Here is a 21,680-nt window from a genome sequence, read left to right as displayed (position 1 = left end):
TGCCACAGCTTTATTTGTTGGTAGGAGGAGACTAGAAATATCATCTTCCTTTCCCCCCACTCAGCAGCTGAATAGACTTCCTTCACCCAATGTGGCTGCTGGCCTTTAAGGTAGGCTGGGGGTGTCAGGCCAGGAGATGTCACTTAGGCCTGATACAGATGGGCAGGAAGCACCATAACCAGGCTGAAACTAGGACTCGGGAGCGCACAGCAAACACATGCTCCTGAACCCTAGCGCACAGCAGCGGCTCCATTATAGTGGCCTCCAGTCCACATGGGGGATGCCATGATGGTGCAGTGTCCGCACATCACAGCGCCATTTCCTGTTTGTGGCGTTGCAAAAAAGAAGCCACTCTAGGCAACTTCTTTTTGGCAGCATGTTGGTGCCACATGGTGCAGCTGCTGTGGCACCAACGAGGGGGGAAAACAGGTGGCACAGAGCCAGCCATTTGTTGAGCCCCTTAGTTACATATCTGTAAGTATGTCATTGATGTAGAATATCAGTGACAGTTTTCTGTGGAAACCGCCCCCCCACACACACACACACTCACACCTGTGGATTTTTTAATAGAATAAATCCTGAACCGTGACTAGTTCTCAAAAAACTGCATTGTTTTTAGGACATTCTTGCAACAGAAAGAATGATGGTCAAAGTATTTATTCTTGCCTCCAACTATGCATCTTACAAAAATTTACAACCCTAGGAAGAGTAAGATGGTTCACCGGTGATTGCTGATCACACCAATTTATTTAAAGTTGTTAGAACCAAAACAATTTGCAAAATGCTCTGAAAGGATCTTTTCAATTTGTGGATGGGCACTAAAATGCATGAAAATTTCAAATGATGTTCACTATATACACTATATATGCCGCTTTGATCAAATTGGAAAAGCGGGATATAAATAAACTATTTATTATTATTATTATTATTATTAGTGTAAAATAATGCAAACTGGGGCAAAAAAAAATCCAGACTGAAAGACATCTAATGGCTATAGTGCTAACTCAGTCAATATATGGACAAAGAGTCCTTATATGCTATATATTTAAACCAGTATGATTCCACTTTTAATCACCATTGCAACATCTTATGGAATCCTGGGATTTGCAGGGTTTTTTGTTTTGTTTTGTTTTGTTTTGTGTGTGTGTGTGTGTGTGTGTGTTTTGTTTGTTTGTTTGTTTGTTTTTTGCAGTTCCTTTTGCAGGGATTTGCAGTTTTTGGAAGGGCATTCCACTGATGGAAACAGTTCTATCAGTGGAATTAGAAAGGGAGTCAAATCCTTCTGCATTCCCCACAGGTCCCTGCTTCCCTTCCAAATCTATTCCTAAAGGTTGAGTAGCCACACTGGAACAGATTTTAGCTAGGATGGGGGCATTGCAGTAATCCTTTTGGTGATCAAAAATGTAGCCCTCCAGAGGTTGTTGGACTGCACATCCCAGCAACCCTAGGCAAAATAGCCAAAGATGAGGAACCCTGGGAGCTGCAGTCTCACAAATTCTGGAGGGCTGCATTTGCCAACCACAATTTAAGGGTAGTATGTTGGTGTAATGTCAGATTTAATCTGACATTTAATCTGTCTCCAGTAGAATGTAAATGATACCACCTTAGTCCACATGGTTAGTATAAAGACAAAAAGGTTGTGAAATATGTGGTGCACTGAAACTCTTCTAGTAGGGATTTTTCCATTGCTGTCTTTACAGTGATTGCTCCCATGTAAAGGGGGTGATGAATCTATCTACTGAAACCTATTCCCAAAGTAGATTCAGCACCTTGGTTGATTCTTTTAAAATTCAGACAAAAAAATGAGAGCAGATTCACTGCCCCATTGACATGGGAGCCACTGGCTGTCACTGGTCCTATATGGTTTCTTTGGTTGGTTGGTTGGATTTCTGTCCCATATTTTTCCATGTCTGGCACCCTCAGAGGAGAACAGGAGAGCCTATGAAGCTGGAGTTTCTTCTATTCATGCAGATACATACAGGAGAATTTGTGCTTCAGCATTGGTAAGCAACTACGTAACATACTTCTCTGGTACTGCTGTGGGGCACAATAAACCTGACCACAACATTGACTTGTATGCTTTTTCTTGACCTCTCTGACACAGAACAACATAAAGGTGGAAATACAACTCCTGAGTGCAAAACCATGGTTTTTATTAGAAATATTCCGGTATAAAAATGATCATGCTCTACACATTGTCATCGAATAATTCATAAACATCCAGGCACTGAACTTTTAATTTTTTTGTGTTTTTTATCATTTTTGATTGGTCAGTACATTAAAGCAGACATATTTCAATCCATATGGTCATCACATACATTAATTTACCACCTATAGAAATCAGCACTTTGAACACAGTCTAGGTTTTATTTTCATTTTTGTTGTTGTTGTTGATGGTTTTTTGTCTTTTTAAAATTTTTCTTGCAACACACAGAAGTTGGTAAGGAGGAGAAGAGGAAGACAGAAGGGAAAACAAGGTGGAAAAAGAGTGAAGAAGTCAGAAGACAGGATGAAGGAAAAAAGAAAAATAAGAAAAAGAAAGACTCTTCACAATCACAAACCATCTCACAATTTTTTTTCAATAAAAGGGGGATGTATTATTTTTCTTCTTTCTTTTGCCAAGATACAGGAAAAGAAGCAAACCCAAAAACTTGCTAAAGATCTGTCACCTTCTTTCCACTCGGTGTGATGTCCACCCCATCGGTCTGTTCCTCTCCCTCTGATGGAAGGCAAATATTTCTCATGGGGTGGGTTGGTTGATTCTTTCTGCTGCTGTTGGTGGCAATCTTCCTAAAGAGCTCCCTCCAAAAATGCAACCATCGCAAACAGGCAGCCATGAATGGTGCCTACTTGGAATGATATTTGGTTTTTGCCCTCTTCTCCCACCATAATGTCAACTGTGCTGAGGGACTCCATTCTACTTTCTGGTTTATCCTCTTCATCAGCCCTTTTTTTGTGGTCAGTTACCACTGGCTGGGTTTAAATTGCATGGTTGCTATAGCTGACGTAAGTCTGTTTGGTAGCCAAAGCTGGAAGAAAAGACAAATCAGATACATATCAGTAATGAGATTATTTGGAGTAGGCGTTCTTTCCATTTTCTTCAAATATAGAACCTTGTTCTAACCTCTAGACCAGGAAGCCAATACTTTGGGTGCCCCTTATGGGCTAAATTATAGAAGTGCAAAACATTGCTGTTTATCCAGCTGCTGAAGCCCCAACATGGTGTGGGACAAGAGAAAGTTTGTTTGGTGAATGTGTGCTCCTCCAGATGTGGTACTAATGAAGTGAGGCCTGGGGACCCATGTGCCCCCCAAGGCTGTTCTGAAAACCTCATTCCCCAGAATTCCACAGAGGGTTTTTTTAAAAGGGCAACTTGCCTTTCCTGGAAGCCCCTAAAAGCTATGAATCACCTTTTAAATAGGCATTCAACCCTTTACAATGTTTAACACTTTTAAAACACAGTTTTCCAAAACCGGAAGTGAACTTCTGATCACTTGCATCTTTTCTCTCATTGGGGGGCAAATTTGACAATCCATGTAGCATCTGGAACAAGTCAGGGTCAGGAAATTAGCCCTAAGACCAGCTGAAGTTGCCTAGCCCAGTTGTACTGCAACTCCCATCTTTCCAAGCCAGGTATGATTGAAGCTGATGTCCAACTAGATTGGAAGGGCCTTATTATCCCCATCTCTAACTTAGTGAAACATGGGAATGCATTAAGCTCTGGGCCACTGTTTATCTCTTTTTATTCCTTGGCATTCTGTTGTCTTTAAGATCCTTTGAGGTATAGAAGCAGCGGAACCTAATTCTTATGAAAAGAGATCAGCTCATCCTCATAATGTGTTGGGCGGTTCTGCTTCTTTCCACCTTCCCACCCCCAGTTGGTGAGAACATGAAGATCCAAGCAACACTCACATACATAAGCTGAAGTTGTAAAGCCTGGTTTAGTTGGGTGGGGGGGCAGAAATTACCATAGGCTAAAACCACTCTTTAGGGTGAAATAAGAGGAACTGGTAGAAATGAGCAAAGGCAATCTAGGATGCAAGTGAGTAGCAGCACTTTGAGAATTGGGCTTGCACTGAGCAATTTTCTTCTCCCCTGGGGTGTAATATGCATTAAACTGTAAGAGATAAAAGAAGAGAGAGAAAGAAAAGAAATGGTTTTTCTAGTTTTACTTCAGGCACTGAAATCTGTGATGAGTTTCTCTTAATTAAATACCTAGTTCCAGATGGGAAGCTGACTCTAGTGAGATAACAGATTTACCTCCCTTATGGACATCAGAGCAGAAGAGTCAATCTCCTGACCCTTCTTGTAGGGTTTTCCTTGTAGTCCAAGGAAAGAAGACGAAAATAAGTTACACTCTGAGTATTTGGAAGGCTTCAGAATGGATGGATAGAGTAGCTTTGGAGCTGTGATGGAATCCTTGTAAGGGTATACTAGGAAGGCTTTCTCTCCCTGTGAGTCAGGAAAAGGGCCTTGTGTTTTTTCTGCAATGCTGAGGCTGAGTTTGCTTTGAATGTGTATAAGCCCGAATCTTCCAAACATTAGGGCTGGCCAGGATCCTCCTATATGTTGCTCATGGAATTTAATGCTCTGCCAGCACACTTCTGCTCATATGTTTTTGATTCTGCAGAAGGAAACATCTCCAAGGGGATAGCATTCCCCATCTGCCATGGAGTAAACAGGGAGGGCAAGAGGCACTGGACCAGGGGCTATCTACAATGCAAGAAGATGTCACTTTTCCAGATATCTAAGTTTGCATGTACTTGATGGAAATTTGGGAAAATGATGCTTTCTCTCATGCCTACTGCAGCACTATAGCCAGCTGCTGTTCAGATACTCCCCTACTACTACTTGCCCCAATAGTTTTATATATTGTCTCCCACTGAAGGTGCTGACTTTCTTGCAGGGATGTACTAAAGGAGGCAGTGAATACCCACTTCTGCCCCATCATACTGTGGCAGAACCCATGGTTACACTGGCACATATCACCAATAGGATTCTGACCTAGAGCATGGCAGATAATCTTGTACTCTCAGGATCCCTGCTTTGATTGAGACATCTCCCGAATCTCCCAAAATCACCACATTTCACATTAGGATTTGGCTGAATCTGAACATATATTATTATTTGTATTTATGAGACACACATAAATCATATTCACTAGGCATCATACTATTACTCTTAAATGAAGCAATAATACAAAACATGACAATAAAAAAATCCAACACACTAGAACACAGGTGCAAATATTAAAACCGCATGATACAAATACACTGTAAAGATTGCTAAATAGAAAAGGGTAAAAAAAATGTGGATAGTTGTTTGTGGGTTTTTCAGGCTATGTGGCCATGTTTCTAGAACATGGCCACACAGCCCGAAAACCCACAAAAAACTATGGATGCCGGGCATGAAAGCCTTCGACTTCACATTAAAAAATGTGGAGTTTGCCTAAACCCATCCCAGAAATAAAACAATAGATTAAATAAAACTGTCAGCAGTACATAATAGGGTTTATAATAACAATTTAAAAGGTGTGCATGGAGGAAAGAGTGTTTTTCAACAGGTGAATTTCTGTGGGGAGAGCTTTCCATAATGGGGGGACACCAGTGAGAAGGCCCTCTGGCTAGTAGCCACTTGTAGAGTTTTAGCTTGAGGAAATGTTCAGAGGAGGGACTTGTAGATGTTCTTGAGGCACAGGTAGGCATACTGAGGGAGTTCCATCAGATATTCTTGCCTCAGGCTGTGAAGAGACTGACAGGTCAAAAGCAACACTTGGAATTGGCTTCAGAAGTAAACTGCAAGCCAGTGCTAGTGAGAAAGGACTGGGGTAAACCTCCCTTCCCCACATACTGTAGCCTTCCTGATAAAGCCCGGCTATAGCTCCTTTCTATGGAAAAAGGAAGGTTTCAATGTAATCTGGGTACAAACCATTTGCCTTACTTAGAGAAGCTCTCTTGCAAAATGGACTAGAGATCTACAAATGATTTATTTTCCGTGACCCATTCAAAATCTGTTTTCCCTGATAGCACCATCCCCAACTCTTAACATTTTAAACTTGTTTTGTTTCTAGGAGGTGAGGTGCACCCTGATCTTCCCAGAAAGGCCAAGTGTTTTTGTAATCCAATTAATACACTTCCCCCTCTCCATTGACGCCTCCTTGTCGTGGGGGAGAGGCTTGTGCACACTAATGATGTTGTGAGCTATGCTGGTGGTGGTATAATAGCCACTGGCAGGGCCTCCCATGCCAGACAGGTCACAACCGAAGGGTCTGACCAATAGCGCCAAAGGGCAGGATGGGCTCTCTAGCCTTATGGCAAACATCCTAGGAGAAGGAAAACTCTAATCCCAAACCCGGGCAGATGGTGCTCGTCTAACCCTGTAAGGTCAACCATCTAAGAGAAAAAAACTCTAATCAAACCTACGACCCGAGGACCTCGCTGCAACCGTCCATGCTTGTCAAGGCCTCAGCACACAAACCTCTGGTTTAAAGGGTGAGGCCAGTTCTGTGCACGCTGCGCTCCACCAGAAAAATCCATTGCACAGGCTCAAAGGATACATCCAATCTCCGAAAAAGCCCTGTAGCGATACGTGAGGGATGAAACAGTAGGTGTAAATTGCACTGGAAGCCACAGACCCAACCCTGCATGCAGGCGGTTCAGGACTTTAGTCGCTTGAGACTGACCGGGGATGACAGTCTTGTTCGGCAGCATCCTGAATGACCAAGCAGCCTTTTTTAAGGAGAGCACTGCTTGCTCCATATGGAGAGGGGTCTAGAAAAGATGGTCTAAAGAAAGCTCATCCCCAACAACCCAGTTGGCTAGCCACGGCCAATGGGAATCTTCAGATGCGGTCAAACAAAGACAAAGAGACAAAGGCACACACCAGCCTCCAAAGGTGCAAATAGACTAACGCTTGCATGCTGGAACATCAGAACCATGCAAGATTCTGCAGATAGTGGACGTCCTGAGCGTCATTCTGCCCTAATAGCCTATGAACTGTCATGACTTAACATTGACTTCGCTGCTCTTAGTGAAGTTCATCTCCACGAGGAAGGCAGCCTTAAAGAACACAGTGCCGGCTACACACTCTACTGGTCTGGCAAACCCCAAACTGAAAAACATCTTTCAGGTGTAGGCTTTATGATCAAAAACTCCATTGCCTCCAAACTCGAAACCTTGCCAACAGGACACTCTGATCGCATTATCTCCTTATGCCTCCCACATGTTGTTCTCTTCAGTATATATGCCCCAACTATGCAAGCCGACCCTGCGAAGAAAGACAAATTCTACTCAGACCTACGCCACCTTATACAGAAAGTCTCTGCAGAAGACAAAATCATTATCCTTGGTGACTTCAATGCCAGAGTAGGAAAGCACTTCGAAGCCTGGAAAGGTGTTTTAGGCAAGCATGGTGTTGGAAACTGTAATGGTAACGGACGCCTCCTGCTAGAGTTTTGTGCAGAACAGCAGCTGACTATTACAAACACCATCTTTCAGCAGAAAGATAGCCTGAAGACAACCTGGATGCATCCCCAATCCAAACACTGGCACCTCATTGACTATATCCTAGTGCACCAGAGAAATATTTGCAATGTCCGTCATACCCAGGTGATGCCCAGTGCAGAATGTCAAACAGATCATCGCCTCGTAAGATGCAAACTAAATCTTCATTTTCAGGTCAAACCTAACAGGGGTGGCATCCTAAAGAGGAGACTCCAAGTCAACAATCTTCAACAAGCTGCCATGAGAGACAATTTCCAGTCAAATTTGCAAACAAAACTTGAAGACCATCCTATAGACTCTTCTCCTACAGTGCTTTGGCAACATATCAAAAACAGCATCCTGCAGTCTGCAGAAGAATCCTTAGGGTTCTCCCTCAAGAAAAACCAAGACTGGTTTGATGAAAACAACCAAGAGATCCAGGAGCTGTTGGCAAAGAAGAGAACTGCTCACCAGGCACACCTCGCCCAGCCATCCTGCCATGTAAAAAAAGCAGCCTTTCGCCTCGTATGTAGTCAACACCAACAAAAACTCTGAGACATTCAGAACAAGTGGTGGATCAATTTAGCAGAAAAGACACAACGTTGTGCAGATCTGGGTGATTCCAGAGGATTTTATGAGGCTCTTAAAGCAGTGTTTGGACCCACATATCAAATCCAAAGCTCCGTATACAGTACAGATGGTCAAACACTAATCACAGATAAAGCTTCCATTCTGAACCGATGGGCTGAACATTTCCAAAGCCTCTTTAGTGCCAACCGAGTAGTCCAAGACTCAGCTATTCAACATATGACACAACAACAGATGAAGAAGGAATTGGACATAGCTCCCACTTTGGAAGAAACCATTAAGGCCATACAGCAGACGAAAAATGGCAAGGCCTCCGGGATCGATAGAATTCCACCTGAAGCTTGGAAACATGGAGGTCATGTACTCCATGCTAAACTCCACAAGCTCCTTGTGAGTTGCTGGGGAAAAGGCGAACTGCCATCAGATCTCCAAGATGCAGTCATCATCACCCTGTACAAGAAAAAAGGAGCAAAATCGGATTGCTCAAACTATCGAGGTATAACACTGCTCTCCATTGCTGGAAAAATCCTTGCAAGGATACTGCTGAACAGATTAGTCCCTGCTATTGCAGAAGAACTCCTCTCTGAAAGCCAATGCGGCTTTAGAGCTAATAGGAACACTACAGACATGGTATTTGCCCTTAGACAACTGCAAGAGAAATGTAGAGAGCAGAACAAAGGACTCTATGTAACATTTGTCGACCTCACCAAAGCCTTCGACACTGTGAGTAGAAAAGGTCTGTGGCAGATCCTGGAATGACTAGGATGCCCCCCCAAATTCCTCCAAATGATCATCCTGCTACATGAAGGCCAGCAAGGTCAAGTCAGATATGGCGATGCTCTCTCGGAGCCCTTTCTAATAACTAATGGTGTGAAACAAGGTTGTGTTCTCGCTCCAACTCTATTTACAATCTTCTTCAGCATGATGCTCCAAAGGGCTACAGCAGATCTCAAAGAAGAAGATGGCATTTATATATGCTACCGTACTGATGGTAGCCTGTTTAACTTAAGCCGCCTGAGGGCCCGCACTAAGACTCTAAACTATCTAGTCCATGAGCTGCTTTTTGCTGATGATGCTGCCCTCGTTGCCCATATGGAAGCAGCTCTGCAGCGTCTAACATCTTGTTTTACAACAGCTGCAGAGCTCTTTGGACTGGAAGTCAGTCTGAAGAAAACGGAAGTTCTCTACCAGCCGGCACATCAGGAAGAGCACTACCATCCCCACATCACTGTAGGCATATCTGTGCTTAAATCCGTCCAGCAGTTCACCTACCTGGGAAGCATCATCTCCTCAGATGCCAAGATTGATAAAGAGATCGATCACAGACTGGCAAAGGCATATAGTGCATTCGGAAGGCTTCACAAAAGAGTCTAGAGTAACAAACACTTGAGGCAAAGCACAAAAATCAGTGTGTATAGAGCCATTGTACTGTCTATTCTCCTCTATGGGTCTGAAACATGGGTCACCTATCGCCAGCACCTACAACTCCTTGAACGCTTTCATCAGCGCTGTTTATGCACAATTCTAAATATACACTGGACTGACTATGTGACAAATGTTGCTTTCCTTGAGCAAGCAGGGATCAACAGCATTGAGGCCATGCTATTGAGGATGCAGCTGCGCTGGGCAGGACATGTTTCTAGGATGAAGGACCATCGCCTCCCCAAAATAGTATTCTATGGTGAACTCGCCACGAGTCAGCATAAGAGGGGCACTCCAAATAAGAGATACAAGGACTCCCTGAAACAACATCTCAGGCTTGGCCAAATTGATCACCAACAATGGTCTCCCCTGGCCTCACATCGGGAGGCATGGAGATGCACTATCCACGATGCTGCCGCCTTTTTCGAAAGCTCACGGCAAACGAGTCTCGAAGACAACGCAGAAAGAACCACAACCTGGAAACATCACCCAAGGAGACTTTGCACTGTGCTTTCTGCAACTGCACCTGTTTGTCCCAGATTGGCCTTTTTAGTCACCAACATGCTTGTACAAAGCGCAGGATGAGTCCTTCCTGAATCTTCGTTTGTGAAGCAAAGCCAGAATACACTTCCCTGTTAAATCCTTTTTACAAGTGATAACACTGAATTTTTTAGCATCGGTTTGCACAGACAATTTCACTTTTTTAAAAATATCTTATTCTGAATATCTGGAAGGTTATTTTCTGTGAGCCAACAGTTCAGTTCCAATATTTAGAAGTTATACTGGTTGTATAAAAGTCATTCTTTGTGAACTCTATGAACTTGCTTGCTTTCAGCTTTTCCACAGAATGGTTCCTAACATCAGAGGGGAAGGAGGATGTGGAGGAGAGATCTCCCAGGTGAAAAGCTTGGATCAGAACCTGTAAACAAGCTGGACACATTAGTGGGTGTGGGAAGTATCAATCCATGGGGAGAGGCAGGTAAGAAATCATCATCATCATCATCATCATCATCATCATCATCATCATCATCATCAATTATTAATTAATTATTACTGTTATCCATTTCTGAAACCTTTTGGAAGATAGGTTTTATCACCTTTACATTCAGACTAAAACTCAGAGCAGGTTTACCATCTCACCTCACCAACTACCTTTACTGGCTGCATAGCGTTTAGCTGATCTGGCTGCCCTGACTGAGAGTTTCCTGCGAGAACAGAGATGGATGGCAAGAGGTTGGGTTTCCAGACTCATTTTCAGCACCTTGGACAACTCCATGAAAGGCTAAAATCCCAGGCAAATCCACTACTCAAACATTACAGCCATCAGCCAACATTGACTAGAACCTCCCAGTACTGCCCTTGCAGCACAAAGAAACCAAAGAAGTCTATGCATTGTATTGATAGCAGTTTTACTGTTTTATTGAGTGTATTTTATATGAAATTGTAGTTTTTTATCTTATAATGTTGTTTCTATTGTTGTAAACCCGCCTCAATCCACATGGAGAGGCGGGACATATAAATAATTATAATAATAATTATAATAATTATAATTATTATTATAGAAAGCAGGGGTGAGAAACACATAAGAGACATTTAAATCCAGTATTAGAGCAGTTAGTGGATGATTGCTAGAGCAATGAGTTTCTGACCCTGACCTACAGGGTAATGTGGGCATTGTTGCCCCGTATAAGAATTTTGGCACCCCAATGAAATTTTCCTTCAGTCTCCAAATTTCTAGCACTGCAGAAATCATTGAAAACTACACACACCTAGAGCTCTCATATTGTGCTGTGTTCACATTGGTAAGCTTTCCTGCCTCTTTTCTTTGGATGCCTGACTGTGTCTGCAGTACTGCATCATTACTTAGCTACACAGCCACCTTAGTCATGGAGCTAAGTAGTGTCCGATCTCCCTCCTCCCAGTCCTCACTTACTGGACATCAGCCATCCCTCTGGTCTCTGGTGCAACAGTCAGAAACAGGATCCCTGTTGCAATTCTCACATCAGTCAAGTGCTTCCCAATTTACAGGGGAACCGGTTCCCATCACTTTCATCAGCTGCTGCCTGATAAGTGAGGACTGGAAGATTTTCATGGCCCTCTATGCATTCTCTAAACTAGTGAATATGTAGGGATTGTGAGTACATAACTCTAGATCACACATTCATAGCTACCTTAGTGTATTCTGGTTTGTATTTCTAAACCTTCAACTAAAGCTTTAAGTTATTTCGATGTTAGAAATCAGGAGACAGAAGAAAGATTCCACTGAGGGGGAGAATTTGTATGGGGGGCGGGATAATGCCCTCATTCTGCCTCCTCCTCTGCCATTGCTACATCCCTGCCTTCACTTCCAGCCCTCCACACCAACTGCCAACCTGCTATAAGGACTTTTCCCTGTTCTTTGTGACAGGTATTCAAGAGGGCTGCATGGAAAGGGGCAGAAAGGGCAACAAATAAAATCAAGGAAAGATTAAAGAACTGTTTAGCTCATATAAAGACTGTTTAAGGGAGAGAGGCAAGACAGCAGGTTATAAAATCTCATAGGCTGTGGAGAAAGTGGATACAGAACATTTGTTTTCTCATTTGCCACAGTAAAACCATGGACAGTTGTTTCCAGAGAAAGAGAAGCATATAGACAGACATACGGAGACAGAGACAGGCAGGAAGGCACACACATACATACACCAGCAGCAGAGATTGAAAAAGTTACCTATTGGGGCAAAAAACCTCCATGTTAAAAGACTGTATACTAGATGCTAGAGAACGATAGTGGGGGAAGGGATTTTACCTTCAAGCCCTGCCTGCAGGATTTCACCATGCATGCTGTGAGATGCTGCATACAAGCCTGGGGGAACATTTGCTTTGTTCTTATCTTTGGCATTCTGGGAAGACCACCGATAGATGCAAGATCATCGTATTTTTAAGCAGGTCACAACTTCAATGTCTTTTTACAGTCTCATCCTTACAATGAATCCCAGCCCCCTTCTCTTCTCTGACCAATGAACACTGCAGGGATGGACTCCTGTCACCCAGGGAGAGGTCTGGTGCTATTTAATTTTTGACAGCACTGCTCCCCATCCAATATTCCTGGGATCGCCCCAGCCCTATCTGACAAGGCTAATGCCGACAGCAGCAGCTGAATGGTGTTGGTTTTTCTCTACCTGCAATGATGCCTCCCTGACAAATGAACCTTATTGAAGATTTCAGGCACTGTTATCCTCAGATAACGATTAGATGGGCCATAAGAAATCAGAGCTGACAGCGCTATTTGTTAGCCACAGTGTTTTCATAGCCAATCTGCCTGCAATCAAGCCCTGTAAATTATTTATTCTCTTGTTTATTTAAAGATACGTGACCTGCCACTGACAGAGTGAAAAATGTCCCTTCCTTCCTGTGCTGACAACTCCATAGCATCTCCTGTCCCGAGTCTTAACAATGCAACTGCTCTCCCCAAAGATGCCTTGGCATTTGTATAACAAGCCATGCCAGCTTCCATTTGGACTGAGATGCTGCATTCCAAATGGGAAGCATGTGAGAGTCCAAGGGCATCAAACAGCCAGGGAGAATTGCTTTTTCCACAACTTAGCTCTCCATATGAACTGGCTTTCCCTGCCATGCACAGGAATAAGAGATTCAGTGACTGCCTCCTCCTTCTCCTGAGACCAGGGTTTGGAAAAGTTCCTTCCTTGGGTTGCAATTCTTTGAATCCCACAGCCAACATGACCAGTAGGACAAACATTTCCAAGCTCTGGAAAATGCCACAAGTGGGATTCTAGGAACTGTACTACAAAAACAGGAACTTCTCCAAGCTCTGTAAAGTACTATGTGTACTAGTACATGTCTTGTGAGTACTAGAATGAGCCAGCATGGTGTAGTGGTTTGAGAACTGGACTCCAACTCTGGAGTTTGGGGTCTGATTCCCCACTCAGCCATGGAAACCCACTGGGTGACTTTGGCTGAGTCATACACTCTCAGCTCCAGAAAACCCTGTGATAGTGTCACCTTAGTCAAAAGCTAAGGCACACAACATCAACAAAAATGTACTAATGTCATTTCACCTAGGCTTTAAAAGAGGCAGATGAGAATACAGAGCAGAGAACTAAACCTGGGCTAAAGCAGAGAACCAAAGGCTTCTACATAAGCTCAAATAAGCTCTCTTCCTGATTATTACTCTGTGTTTTAAGAACACAAAAATAGCCCTGCTACATCAGACCAATGCTCCATCAAGTCTTGTATCCTATTCCAAACTGTGGTCAGCCAGTTGCTTTTGGGAAATCTACAAGCAGGATAAGGCAAAAGGAAGAGCTTGGAAAAGTTACTTCTTAGTTGTTTTAATGGAGTAAAGCATTAGAAGGAACTTCTTGATCACAAGCGTAATTCAGCAATGGAACCAATTACCAAGAGAGGTGGTGTGGCCTCTTTTTTGCATGTCTTCAGAAAGAGGTTGGATCTAATAAGGATGCTCTAGCTGGAATTCCTGTATTGAGTGGGAGTTGGACTTAATGGTCTATAGGGCCCTTTCCAACTCTATGAGTCTATGATGTTTATCACACTATACTCATAAAGTGCTACTATTCCACTTTGACTCCTCTAGCTGCCTCCTGTTGCATTCTGGGATTGGAAGTTTTAAGGAGGGGTATTTAGAATTCTCAGGCAGAGAACTTCTTTTTATAGTGTGATAAACATCTATGATTCTAAAACTCCCAAAGTCCCTCAACCACATACTGGCAATAAATTCCCCTGCTGTTTTCCAACTTCTGGCAGTTAGTATCCACAGGCATACTGCTTGAGAACATGGAGACTTCAGTCATAGCTCATAGCTGCTGATGGACATCCTCTGTGGATCTGTCTGTTTCGACAGTGGAGGAGATCATAAACCAAATCTCCAAACACACACGTGTGTGTGTGTGTGTGTGTGTGTGTGTGTGTGGAATGAGGGCTGTTACAAAGCAGGAACTGAGTTAACCTCGTGCCATTTCCCTCAGCTTAGATCCTTGCCCAGTAGAACTATTTAGTTACAGAGAGTAATCATAAAACTTGAAAAAGCGGAGTGGTTCTCTTCTCTACCCTTTAGAAAAAGTGACTGCAGCATGAGGAGGATTTAAATTGTAGGAATGGGAGCCCAGGAAAAAAAATCACACATACACACACACTCCAGCACTGTGACTCAGTTTTTTGGATTTTTAAAATTATAACAACAAAGATGGGAGATTTGAATACCATGGATGTCCTCTCAGTGTCACCACTACTTTGGACCTAAGTCAACATCCATTTCTACAACAGCAGTGAGTAGTTCTGTGACAGAAGTTAACTCTGTGATGTAGGGAGAAATACTTTCTTTTATCTGCTCTGAAACTGCTGACAACCAATTTCTTTGGGTGACTCCACACCTGAAAGGGAGAATTATCTGTATCCACTTTCTTCATATCATATATATTTTCATAAACCACTTCCATTTGCTTCCTTAAAATATTTATATACATTATATTCAGTTCTCCAAGTTATTTGCATACTAAACCAGAAAAACAAGTTTAATGTTCCAGAGCACCTTAAGCCTATCATGTCTACTTCTACTTAAGTCTTTGCCCACTATATTAAAATAGCATGAATGTTTCAGCTTTTCTGTAAATACTGAAGAAAGATTGTGATGTCTGATTTGCAAAATTTTTGTCAACACACTTTTTAAAAACACAACAAATCTAAGCAGATACATTTCCAAGTCTTCAGACTGCTCCAGTTTTAATAAGCAACTCTGGCTAAGCAGGTAAGGGAAAGTGGGCGAGGGGGGCGGAGTGGCTCTGGTCTACAGAGATAATCTCACCTTGATCAAGATACCTATCCAGAAAACTGACCACTTCGAGTGTATGTACCTCAGCCTGAAAACCAGGGATAGTATAGGGATTCTGTTAGTATACCGCCCACCCCGTTGTCTAACAGACTCCCTATCCGAGCTGACATAGCTGGTCTCGGAGCTGTTGTTGGAGTTGCCCAGACTTGTAATTCTGGGTGACTTCAACATCCCACTCGAGACCAGTTTAACGGGTGCGGCTCGGGAGTTCATGGATTCCATGACAGGCATGGGCCTATTCCAATTGGTCTCCGGGGCAACGAATTGCGCAGGTCATACCCTCGATGTGGTCTTCAGTACTGAGCAAGAATATCCATGGGTGGAGGTAACTAGTACCACCACATTTCTGTCGTGGACGGATCATTTCCTGGTCAAGGCTGAACTAAGAGCCACAGTCTGCCCCGTTGGGGGTGGAGGACCCATTAGAATGGTCCGCCCTCGAAGGTTAATGGAATCAACTGGATTCCAGAAAGCCTTAGAGGGTTCCTTGGTTGGTAATGCCGGTGATTCTGTCAAAGCTTTGGTTAATACCTGGAACACCGATCTCGCCAAGGCCTTCAACACAATTGCTCCCGAGCATTCTTTCCAACCCACTCCTAATCACAAATCATGGTACACTGAAGATCTGAGGAAAATGAAGCGGGTTGGACAACGACTAGAGTACGACTGGCGTGACACTCGACTCTTATCTGACAGAACTCGTCAAAGGAAATTTCTTCGTTCCTATAGAGAGGCAATATAGGAAGTGCAGAGATCTTTCTCCTCTGCACGTATCACGTCTGCGGAGTCCCATCCAGCAGAGCTTTTTAGGGTGGTAAGGGAACTGACACAGGTTCCTGTGCAGAACCCTTTATTTAACCCAACAACAGCCTGCTGTGATGTTTTTAACAACTACTTTGCAGATAAAATCTCTCAGATAAGAGCCGACCTGGATGCCAGGATTGCAGCAGAATCAACTGATGAGGTGTCCAGTAAACCCATTATTGAGGTTAAACTGGATTGGTTTGAGTTAGTGAATACCGATGATGTGGACAAGATCCTTGAAAATGTGAAGAAGATGACATGTCCCCCGATCCCTGCCTATCATGGCTGGCCATCCAGGAGGTGATGCGTTGATGGCATTTCTTAGAGATGTCATCAATGCATCCCTTAGGGAAGGTTGTGTTCCAACTTGCTCAAAAGAGGTGGTTGTTAGACCGCTCCTGAAAAAACCTTCCCTGGACCCCCTGAATATGAAGAACTACAGGCCTGTAACCCATCTGCCATTTTTGAGCAATGTGATGGAGAGGGCTGTCGCCCTTCAACTCCAAGTCATCTTGGAGGAAACCGATTATCTAGACCCATTTCAAACCGGCTTCAGGACAGGATATGGGGTGGAGACTGCCATGGTTGCTCTGGCTGATGATCTTTGTCTAGGCATTGACAGAGGAAGCGTGACCCTGTTGGTGCTTCTAGACCTCTCAGCAGCCTTCGATACAATAGATCAATACATCCACTTGGAACACCTGGGAGAGTTAGGAATCGGTGGCACTGCACTCCAGTGGTTCCGGTCCTTCCTCTCAGGTAGATTCCAGAGGGTGATGCTCAGGGACAGTTGCTCCTCAAAAACGGAGCTTAAATGTGGCGTCCCTCAAGGTGCCATACTGTCCCCGATGCTATTCAACATTTATATGAAGCCACTGGGGGAAATCATTCACAGACATGGGGCAGGGTGTTATCAGTACGCTGATGACACCCAAATATATTTCTCCATGTCCCGATCAGCAGCTATGACAACAATGGCACTTATCCCCTCAATCAGTGTCTTGAAGCGCTAATGGGATGGATGAGGAAAAACAAACTCAAGCTGAATCCAGACAAAACGGAGGTACTTACAGTAGGGGCCCCCAAACCAGGTATAGGGTTGCAACCTCCAGTCCTAGATGGGGTCACGCTCTCCACAAAGGACTGTCGCTTCACATGACGAACCAAGTGAATGTGACGATCAGGAGCGCCTGTTATCAGCTCCGGCTGATATGCCAGCTGCGCCCTAAAGGACCTAGAAACTGTTGTACATTCACTGGTAACTTCACGACTTGATTTCTGTAATGCGCTCTACATGGAGCTACCCTTGTGCCTAGTCCGGAAACTTCAACTAGTGCAAAATATGGCAGCCAGGCTGGTCACCAGAAAAACTAGGAGCGACTGAATAACACCCGTCCTAAAATCTCTTCACCGGCTGCCTATTAGTTTCCAGGCACAGTACAAGGTGTTGGTTATAACCTTTAAAGCCCTACATGGCTTGGGTCCAACCTATTTGAGGGATCGCCTGCTCCCATATAATCTGCCCCGTGCACTCAGGTCATCTGAGAGGAATCTATTGCAGCCTTTAAAAACCAGAGTAACTGCTACCTCCCAGAGGGCCTTCTATGTAATTGCTCCCAAACTATGGAACGGCCTGCCGGACGAGATCCGTCAAATTGCCAGCTTAGATAGCTTTAAAAAAGCTGTCATGACGGATCTCTTCCGACAGGCCTTTCCTGAATAAAAGTGTCCAGCCACAGAATGACTGCCCCCACATCATGTATTAGCCCACCGCTCTGTCCTCTGTTTTTAATAGATATTTTAATTGTAACATGTTTAATCCTGTTTTAAGGGGGGGGGGGATTTGTGAATGTGGATATTTTAATACAGTGGTACCCCGGGATACGAATGCGCCGCCTTACGAAATTTCCGGGTTACGAAAAAAATCTACTTAAAAAAACTGTTCCGCGTTACGAATGTTTTTTCGGGTTACGAAAAAACTTTTGGTGCTTTTCGGCGCTATTTCGCACCAAATCGCGGCTTTTCCCCATTAGCGCCTATGGCTTTTCGGCTTGCGAAAGCCTTTCGGGTTACGAAAGCGGCGGCGGAACGAATTATTTTCGTAACCCGGGGTACCACTGTATGTTGTGAGCCACTTTGATTGTCTTGTCACAGAAAAGCGGGATAAAAAAAAGGTTTATTTATTTTATTATTATTTTATTTAAGCATATTAAAGTGTTCAACAGTTTCAGCCTCTCTGAAGCTGACATTCCAAAGGGAAAGTTTCAATACTCAAAATATGTTGGACAATAAATTACTTTTGAGCACATCTGAGTTTTTCCTTTGCCTTCCTGTCTGTGCTGACATTTCTTTGCTAGTACAGTTTTTTTTTAAGGATAGCAGTATTTTACCTGTTATCAGTTTCTTTTGATTCAGAAGTGTTTTCAGTACAGGTCAAAGAAAGACACAGACAGAGCCTCACATATAAAACCAGCAAAATCAGGCCTTAGTCAAGAAGCTTTTGTAACCATAACAGCAATTTACAGGCACCTAGCACCTTTCATCTTAAGATCTCAAAGTACATTGTAAAGGCAAGCCTACTGAGACAGGTGACTCATAATCCGATTAAATAGAAACCCACCAGGACACTGGCAGGGAAGCTAGAGGGAAATATAAGAGAGGGACAAGCATGGAGGATTATGCCAGAGGACATGCACCTCTTGAAACAGTATAAAGGCACTGGACAACCTTTCTCCTTCTCACAGTTTGAATACTACAGAGAAAATCATATCATTGGGTTTGCACCAGCAGTGCTCATGGACAGTGAGACTACAATCTTTTTCTTCTTGTTTCTTCTTGTAAAAGATCTGAAAAAGTTTCCCCTTGTTTTCCTTGGAGGTTCTTTCCATGGCTGCCAGTAGCTCTGGGAAAAGAGAAATTGGAGGCCTCTAATGTTGTACTGTCTTTAGCTTGTTCCCTCCAGTGCCTGCAGTCGCAAGCAGATCAGTAGCATGGCCCCAGCAGGAACCTGAGACAGCACAAACAGCAGCACTAGGTTTCCTCCATCCTTCAGATGTCAATAGTCTCCTGACAAGGATCTCAGAAGGATGAAAAGAAAAGATGCATCTGATAGAAGGCAGAGGTGAAGAAAGAATGAGTTGTCCTAACCCCCCCCCCTTTTTTTTTGGGGAGGACAAAGTTACGGTGCAAGATCATCTAAGTCCTTTGCCTCATAGTGGACTTTTTGTTAAAAATTAAGGTGAAGGTTAAAATTTAAATTGAAGGGAAGAAATCTGCCATTGGATCAGCCATATTATCAGCAAGCAGCTGTGGTGTGGGAGGCAAAAATCCCTGATAACATTTTAGTGAAGAAGGTTTTCATTTATCAGCTACATGAAAAATTAGGGCCCATTTTCATGCTACACAGTTATAGTGCTAAGCTTCCACTTTAATTGCAATGGCAACATGCTATGGAATCCTGGGGTTTGTAGTTTGGTTGAGAGCCAATGTGATATAATAGTTTGAGTGCTGGACTCTGGAGAAACTTTGGGTTCAATTTCCACCTCAGCCATAAAACCTACTGTGTGACCTTGGACAAGTCACATGCTCTCAGCCCCAGGAGAAGTCAATGGAAAACTTCCTCTGAACAGGTCTTGCCAAGAAAACCCCATGATAGGATCACCATAGGGTCACCATAAGTCAGAAATGCCTTGAAGGCACAACCAAAAAAGCACAACAGCTGCAGCAGCTGCAGCAGCACTATAGCTTTTGTGGCTCAGAATTTTAAGTGTCCCCAATGTGCAAGCCCCAGGATTCCATAGACTGCCACTATGCATCTTAAAGTGGGGTCCTAGCACTATAAATGCATAGTGTGAAAGGTTTTATGTTTTATGAGGTTTTATGGCCCATAGCCTATAGCTTTTTCTGTCCATACTCTACACAACTAGATAATTCATTTGGCGGGGAGGGGGGAATTTTCACTTTCAGTAATTCCCAATGTTGAGTTCCCAGATGTTGTTGGGGCAATGGTTTTTTAGAGGGGTTCTGGGAGGTGAAAGTCCACCAGAATTTGGGGAATCTAGTTTGTTAACCACTGCCATAGTCTTAGCAAACAGCCATGCCAAAGACCCAAGGTGTTTGGAGATATCCTGCTTCTGGACTAATTCAGATTGGCTTCTTTCATCAATCACTTTGATATGTCAGTGAGTGCTGTGATGATCTAGTTCATACTGGGATATGTCAATTTTAAGAGATCCAGAAATGGAGAATTTTCAATAACTGTGGCTTTTCTCCTTAGATCAAAGCTGGTAAAAGAAAGTGGAGCTTTCACCTCAATAAAAGTATTTGTGGACGTGTGTGTGTGTGTGTGGTGAGTGTGTGAGAGAGAATCTCATTTAGGAAGGGCCAGGTAATCTCTTTGCCAATATCTTCATTGGGGCAAAACTAAAAGTCAGTTACCCAAACACACACCTTACAATGGTGCATCTTTGGCCCCTTTCTGAATGGCAATACATCACAGCTTTGTTAGCCCCTTTTTGGATTACAAAAAGAGTAGCTTCTCCAAATACTGTATGAAGATACAACTATGAAAAGGAGTGCATAAGGGTAATTCATACTGAAAGTCAACCTGAATTATGCTCACATAGCAAAATACATACTCTAATGCTGGGTACCAAATCGGTTGCTTCACAGCACAGAAATAGAGGACTTTCATAATGTTTATGTTCATTGCTGGTCTCTGAGTGCCAGAAGTGAGGAGAGAGAGAAACATCCCTCCCTTCCCCCAAAGTACCCACTGGTGCTAACAGTACATAATGTGATTGGTATGGAAGAAAAAAGGTATGGAAGAAGAAAAGCAAGGAGGAAGGAGGCCTGTCAAGTTGATAGGAAAGAGAGGGAAGAAACCTAGAGGTGTACATGTAGTTTGAGGCAGGGATCAGACCTCAACATACTGCCACTGATACTACCTGGAGATGTGATAATATCCAAACGGGGCCTAGTTTTGGAATAAACCATGTTATTTCCTAAATTGTGGGGGGGGGGGGGGGGGAGAGTACAGCTCATGAGGGTGGGAAGTAAACTTGTTTCCAAATCTGAATGAAAGAATTTTCCTGTGCTTTCAAAGAGAGGCTACAATACAAAGACTACAGTGAGATATTTGGCATACGATAACATCTGGGTTGTCATTTCTCTCTCTAAGCCTGATCTATCTCATAAGACTGTTGTGAAGACAAATGGATGGGGGAGCCATGCACACCACCTGGAGCTCACTGGGAGAAAGGCACAATAGGAGATAAACAAACAAATAGGTGAATAAACAGACAGATGGGTGGGAAAGCATTGAGGCACTACTAGTTCCTGTTTTTGTAGTACAGTTCCTAGAATCCCACTTGTGGCATTTAAGCATCTATCAGTCCAAGTATCCCTTCATGGCTAGAGCATAAACGTGGATTGCTGTTGAAAATGCAAAACCATATTGGCCCCCCTCCCTTTGGAGCTAATACTTCTATGACCCACGATGCAACTACACAGGGACATGTCAGGGAGAACTGGAGGAGAAC

General features: G+C 43.4%; 1 protein-coding gene across 3 annotated transcripts in view; it reads right to left on the bottom strand.

Annotated features, from left to right (window-relative positions):
* Nucleotides 1-2,226: 2,226 nt before the first annotated feature.
* GRM4 (glutamate metabotropic receptor 4) overlaps nt 2,227-21,680 on the bottom strand; it is a 453,403-nt gene continuing 433,949 nt past the window's right edge. For all 3 annotated transcript variants that reach the window (XM_089514714.1, XM_089514715.1, XM_089514716.1), the window contains one exon: nt 2,227-3,029. In XM_089514714.1, coding sequence (XP_089370840.1) covers nt 2,980-3,029 — 50 coding nt within the window. In that variant the 3' untranslated portion in view covers nt 2,227-2,979. The remainder of the gene's footprint in view (nt 3,030-21,680) is intronic.

Source organism: Sceloporus occidentalis, unplaced genomic scaffold (genome assembly GCF_023333645.1).
Source record: "Sceloporus occidentalis isolate IW3139 unplaced genomic scaffold, rSceOcc1.0.p SCAF_3, whole genome shotgun sequence".
NCBI lineage: Eukaryota > Metazoa > Chordata > Lepidosauria > Squamata > Phrynosomatidae > Sceloporus > Sceloporus occidentalis.
The sequence above is the reverse complement of the archived record's forward strand: the minus strand, read 5'-3'. Positions and strand labels throughout refer to the sequence as shown.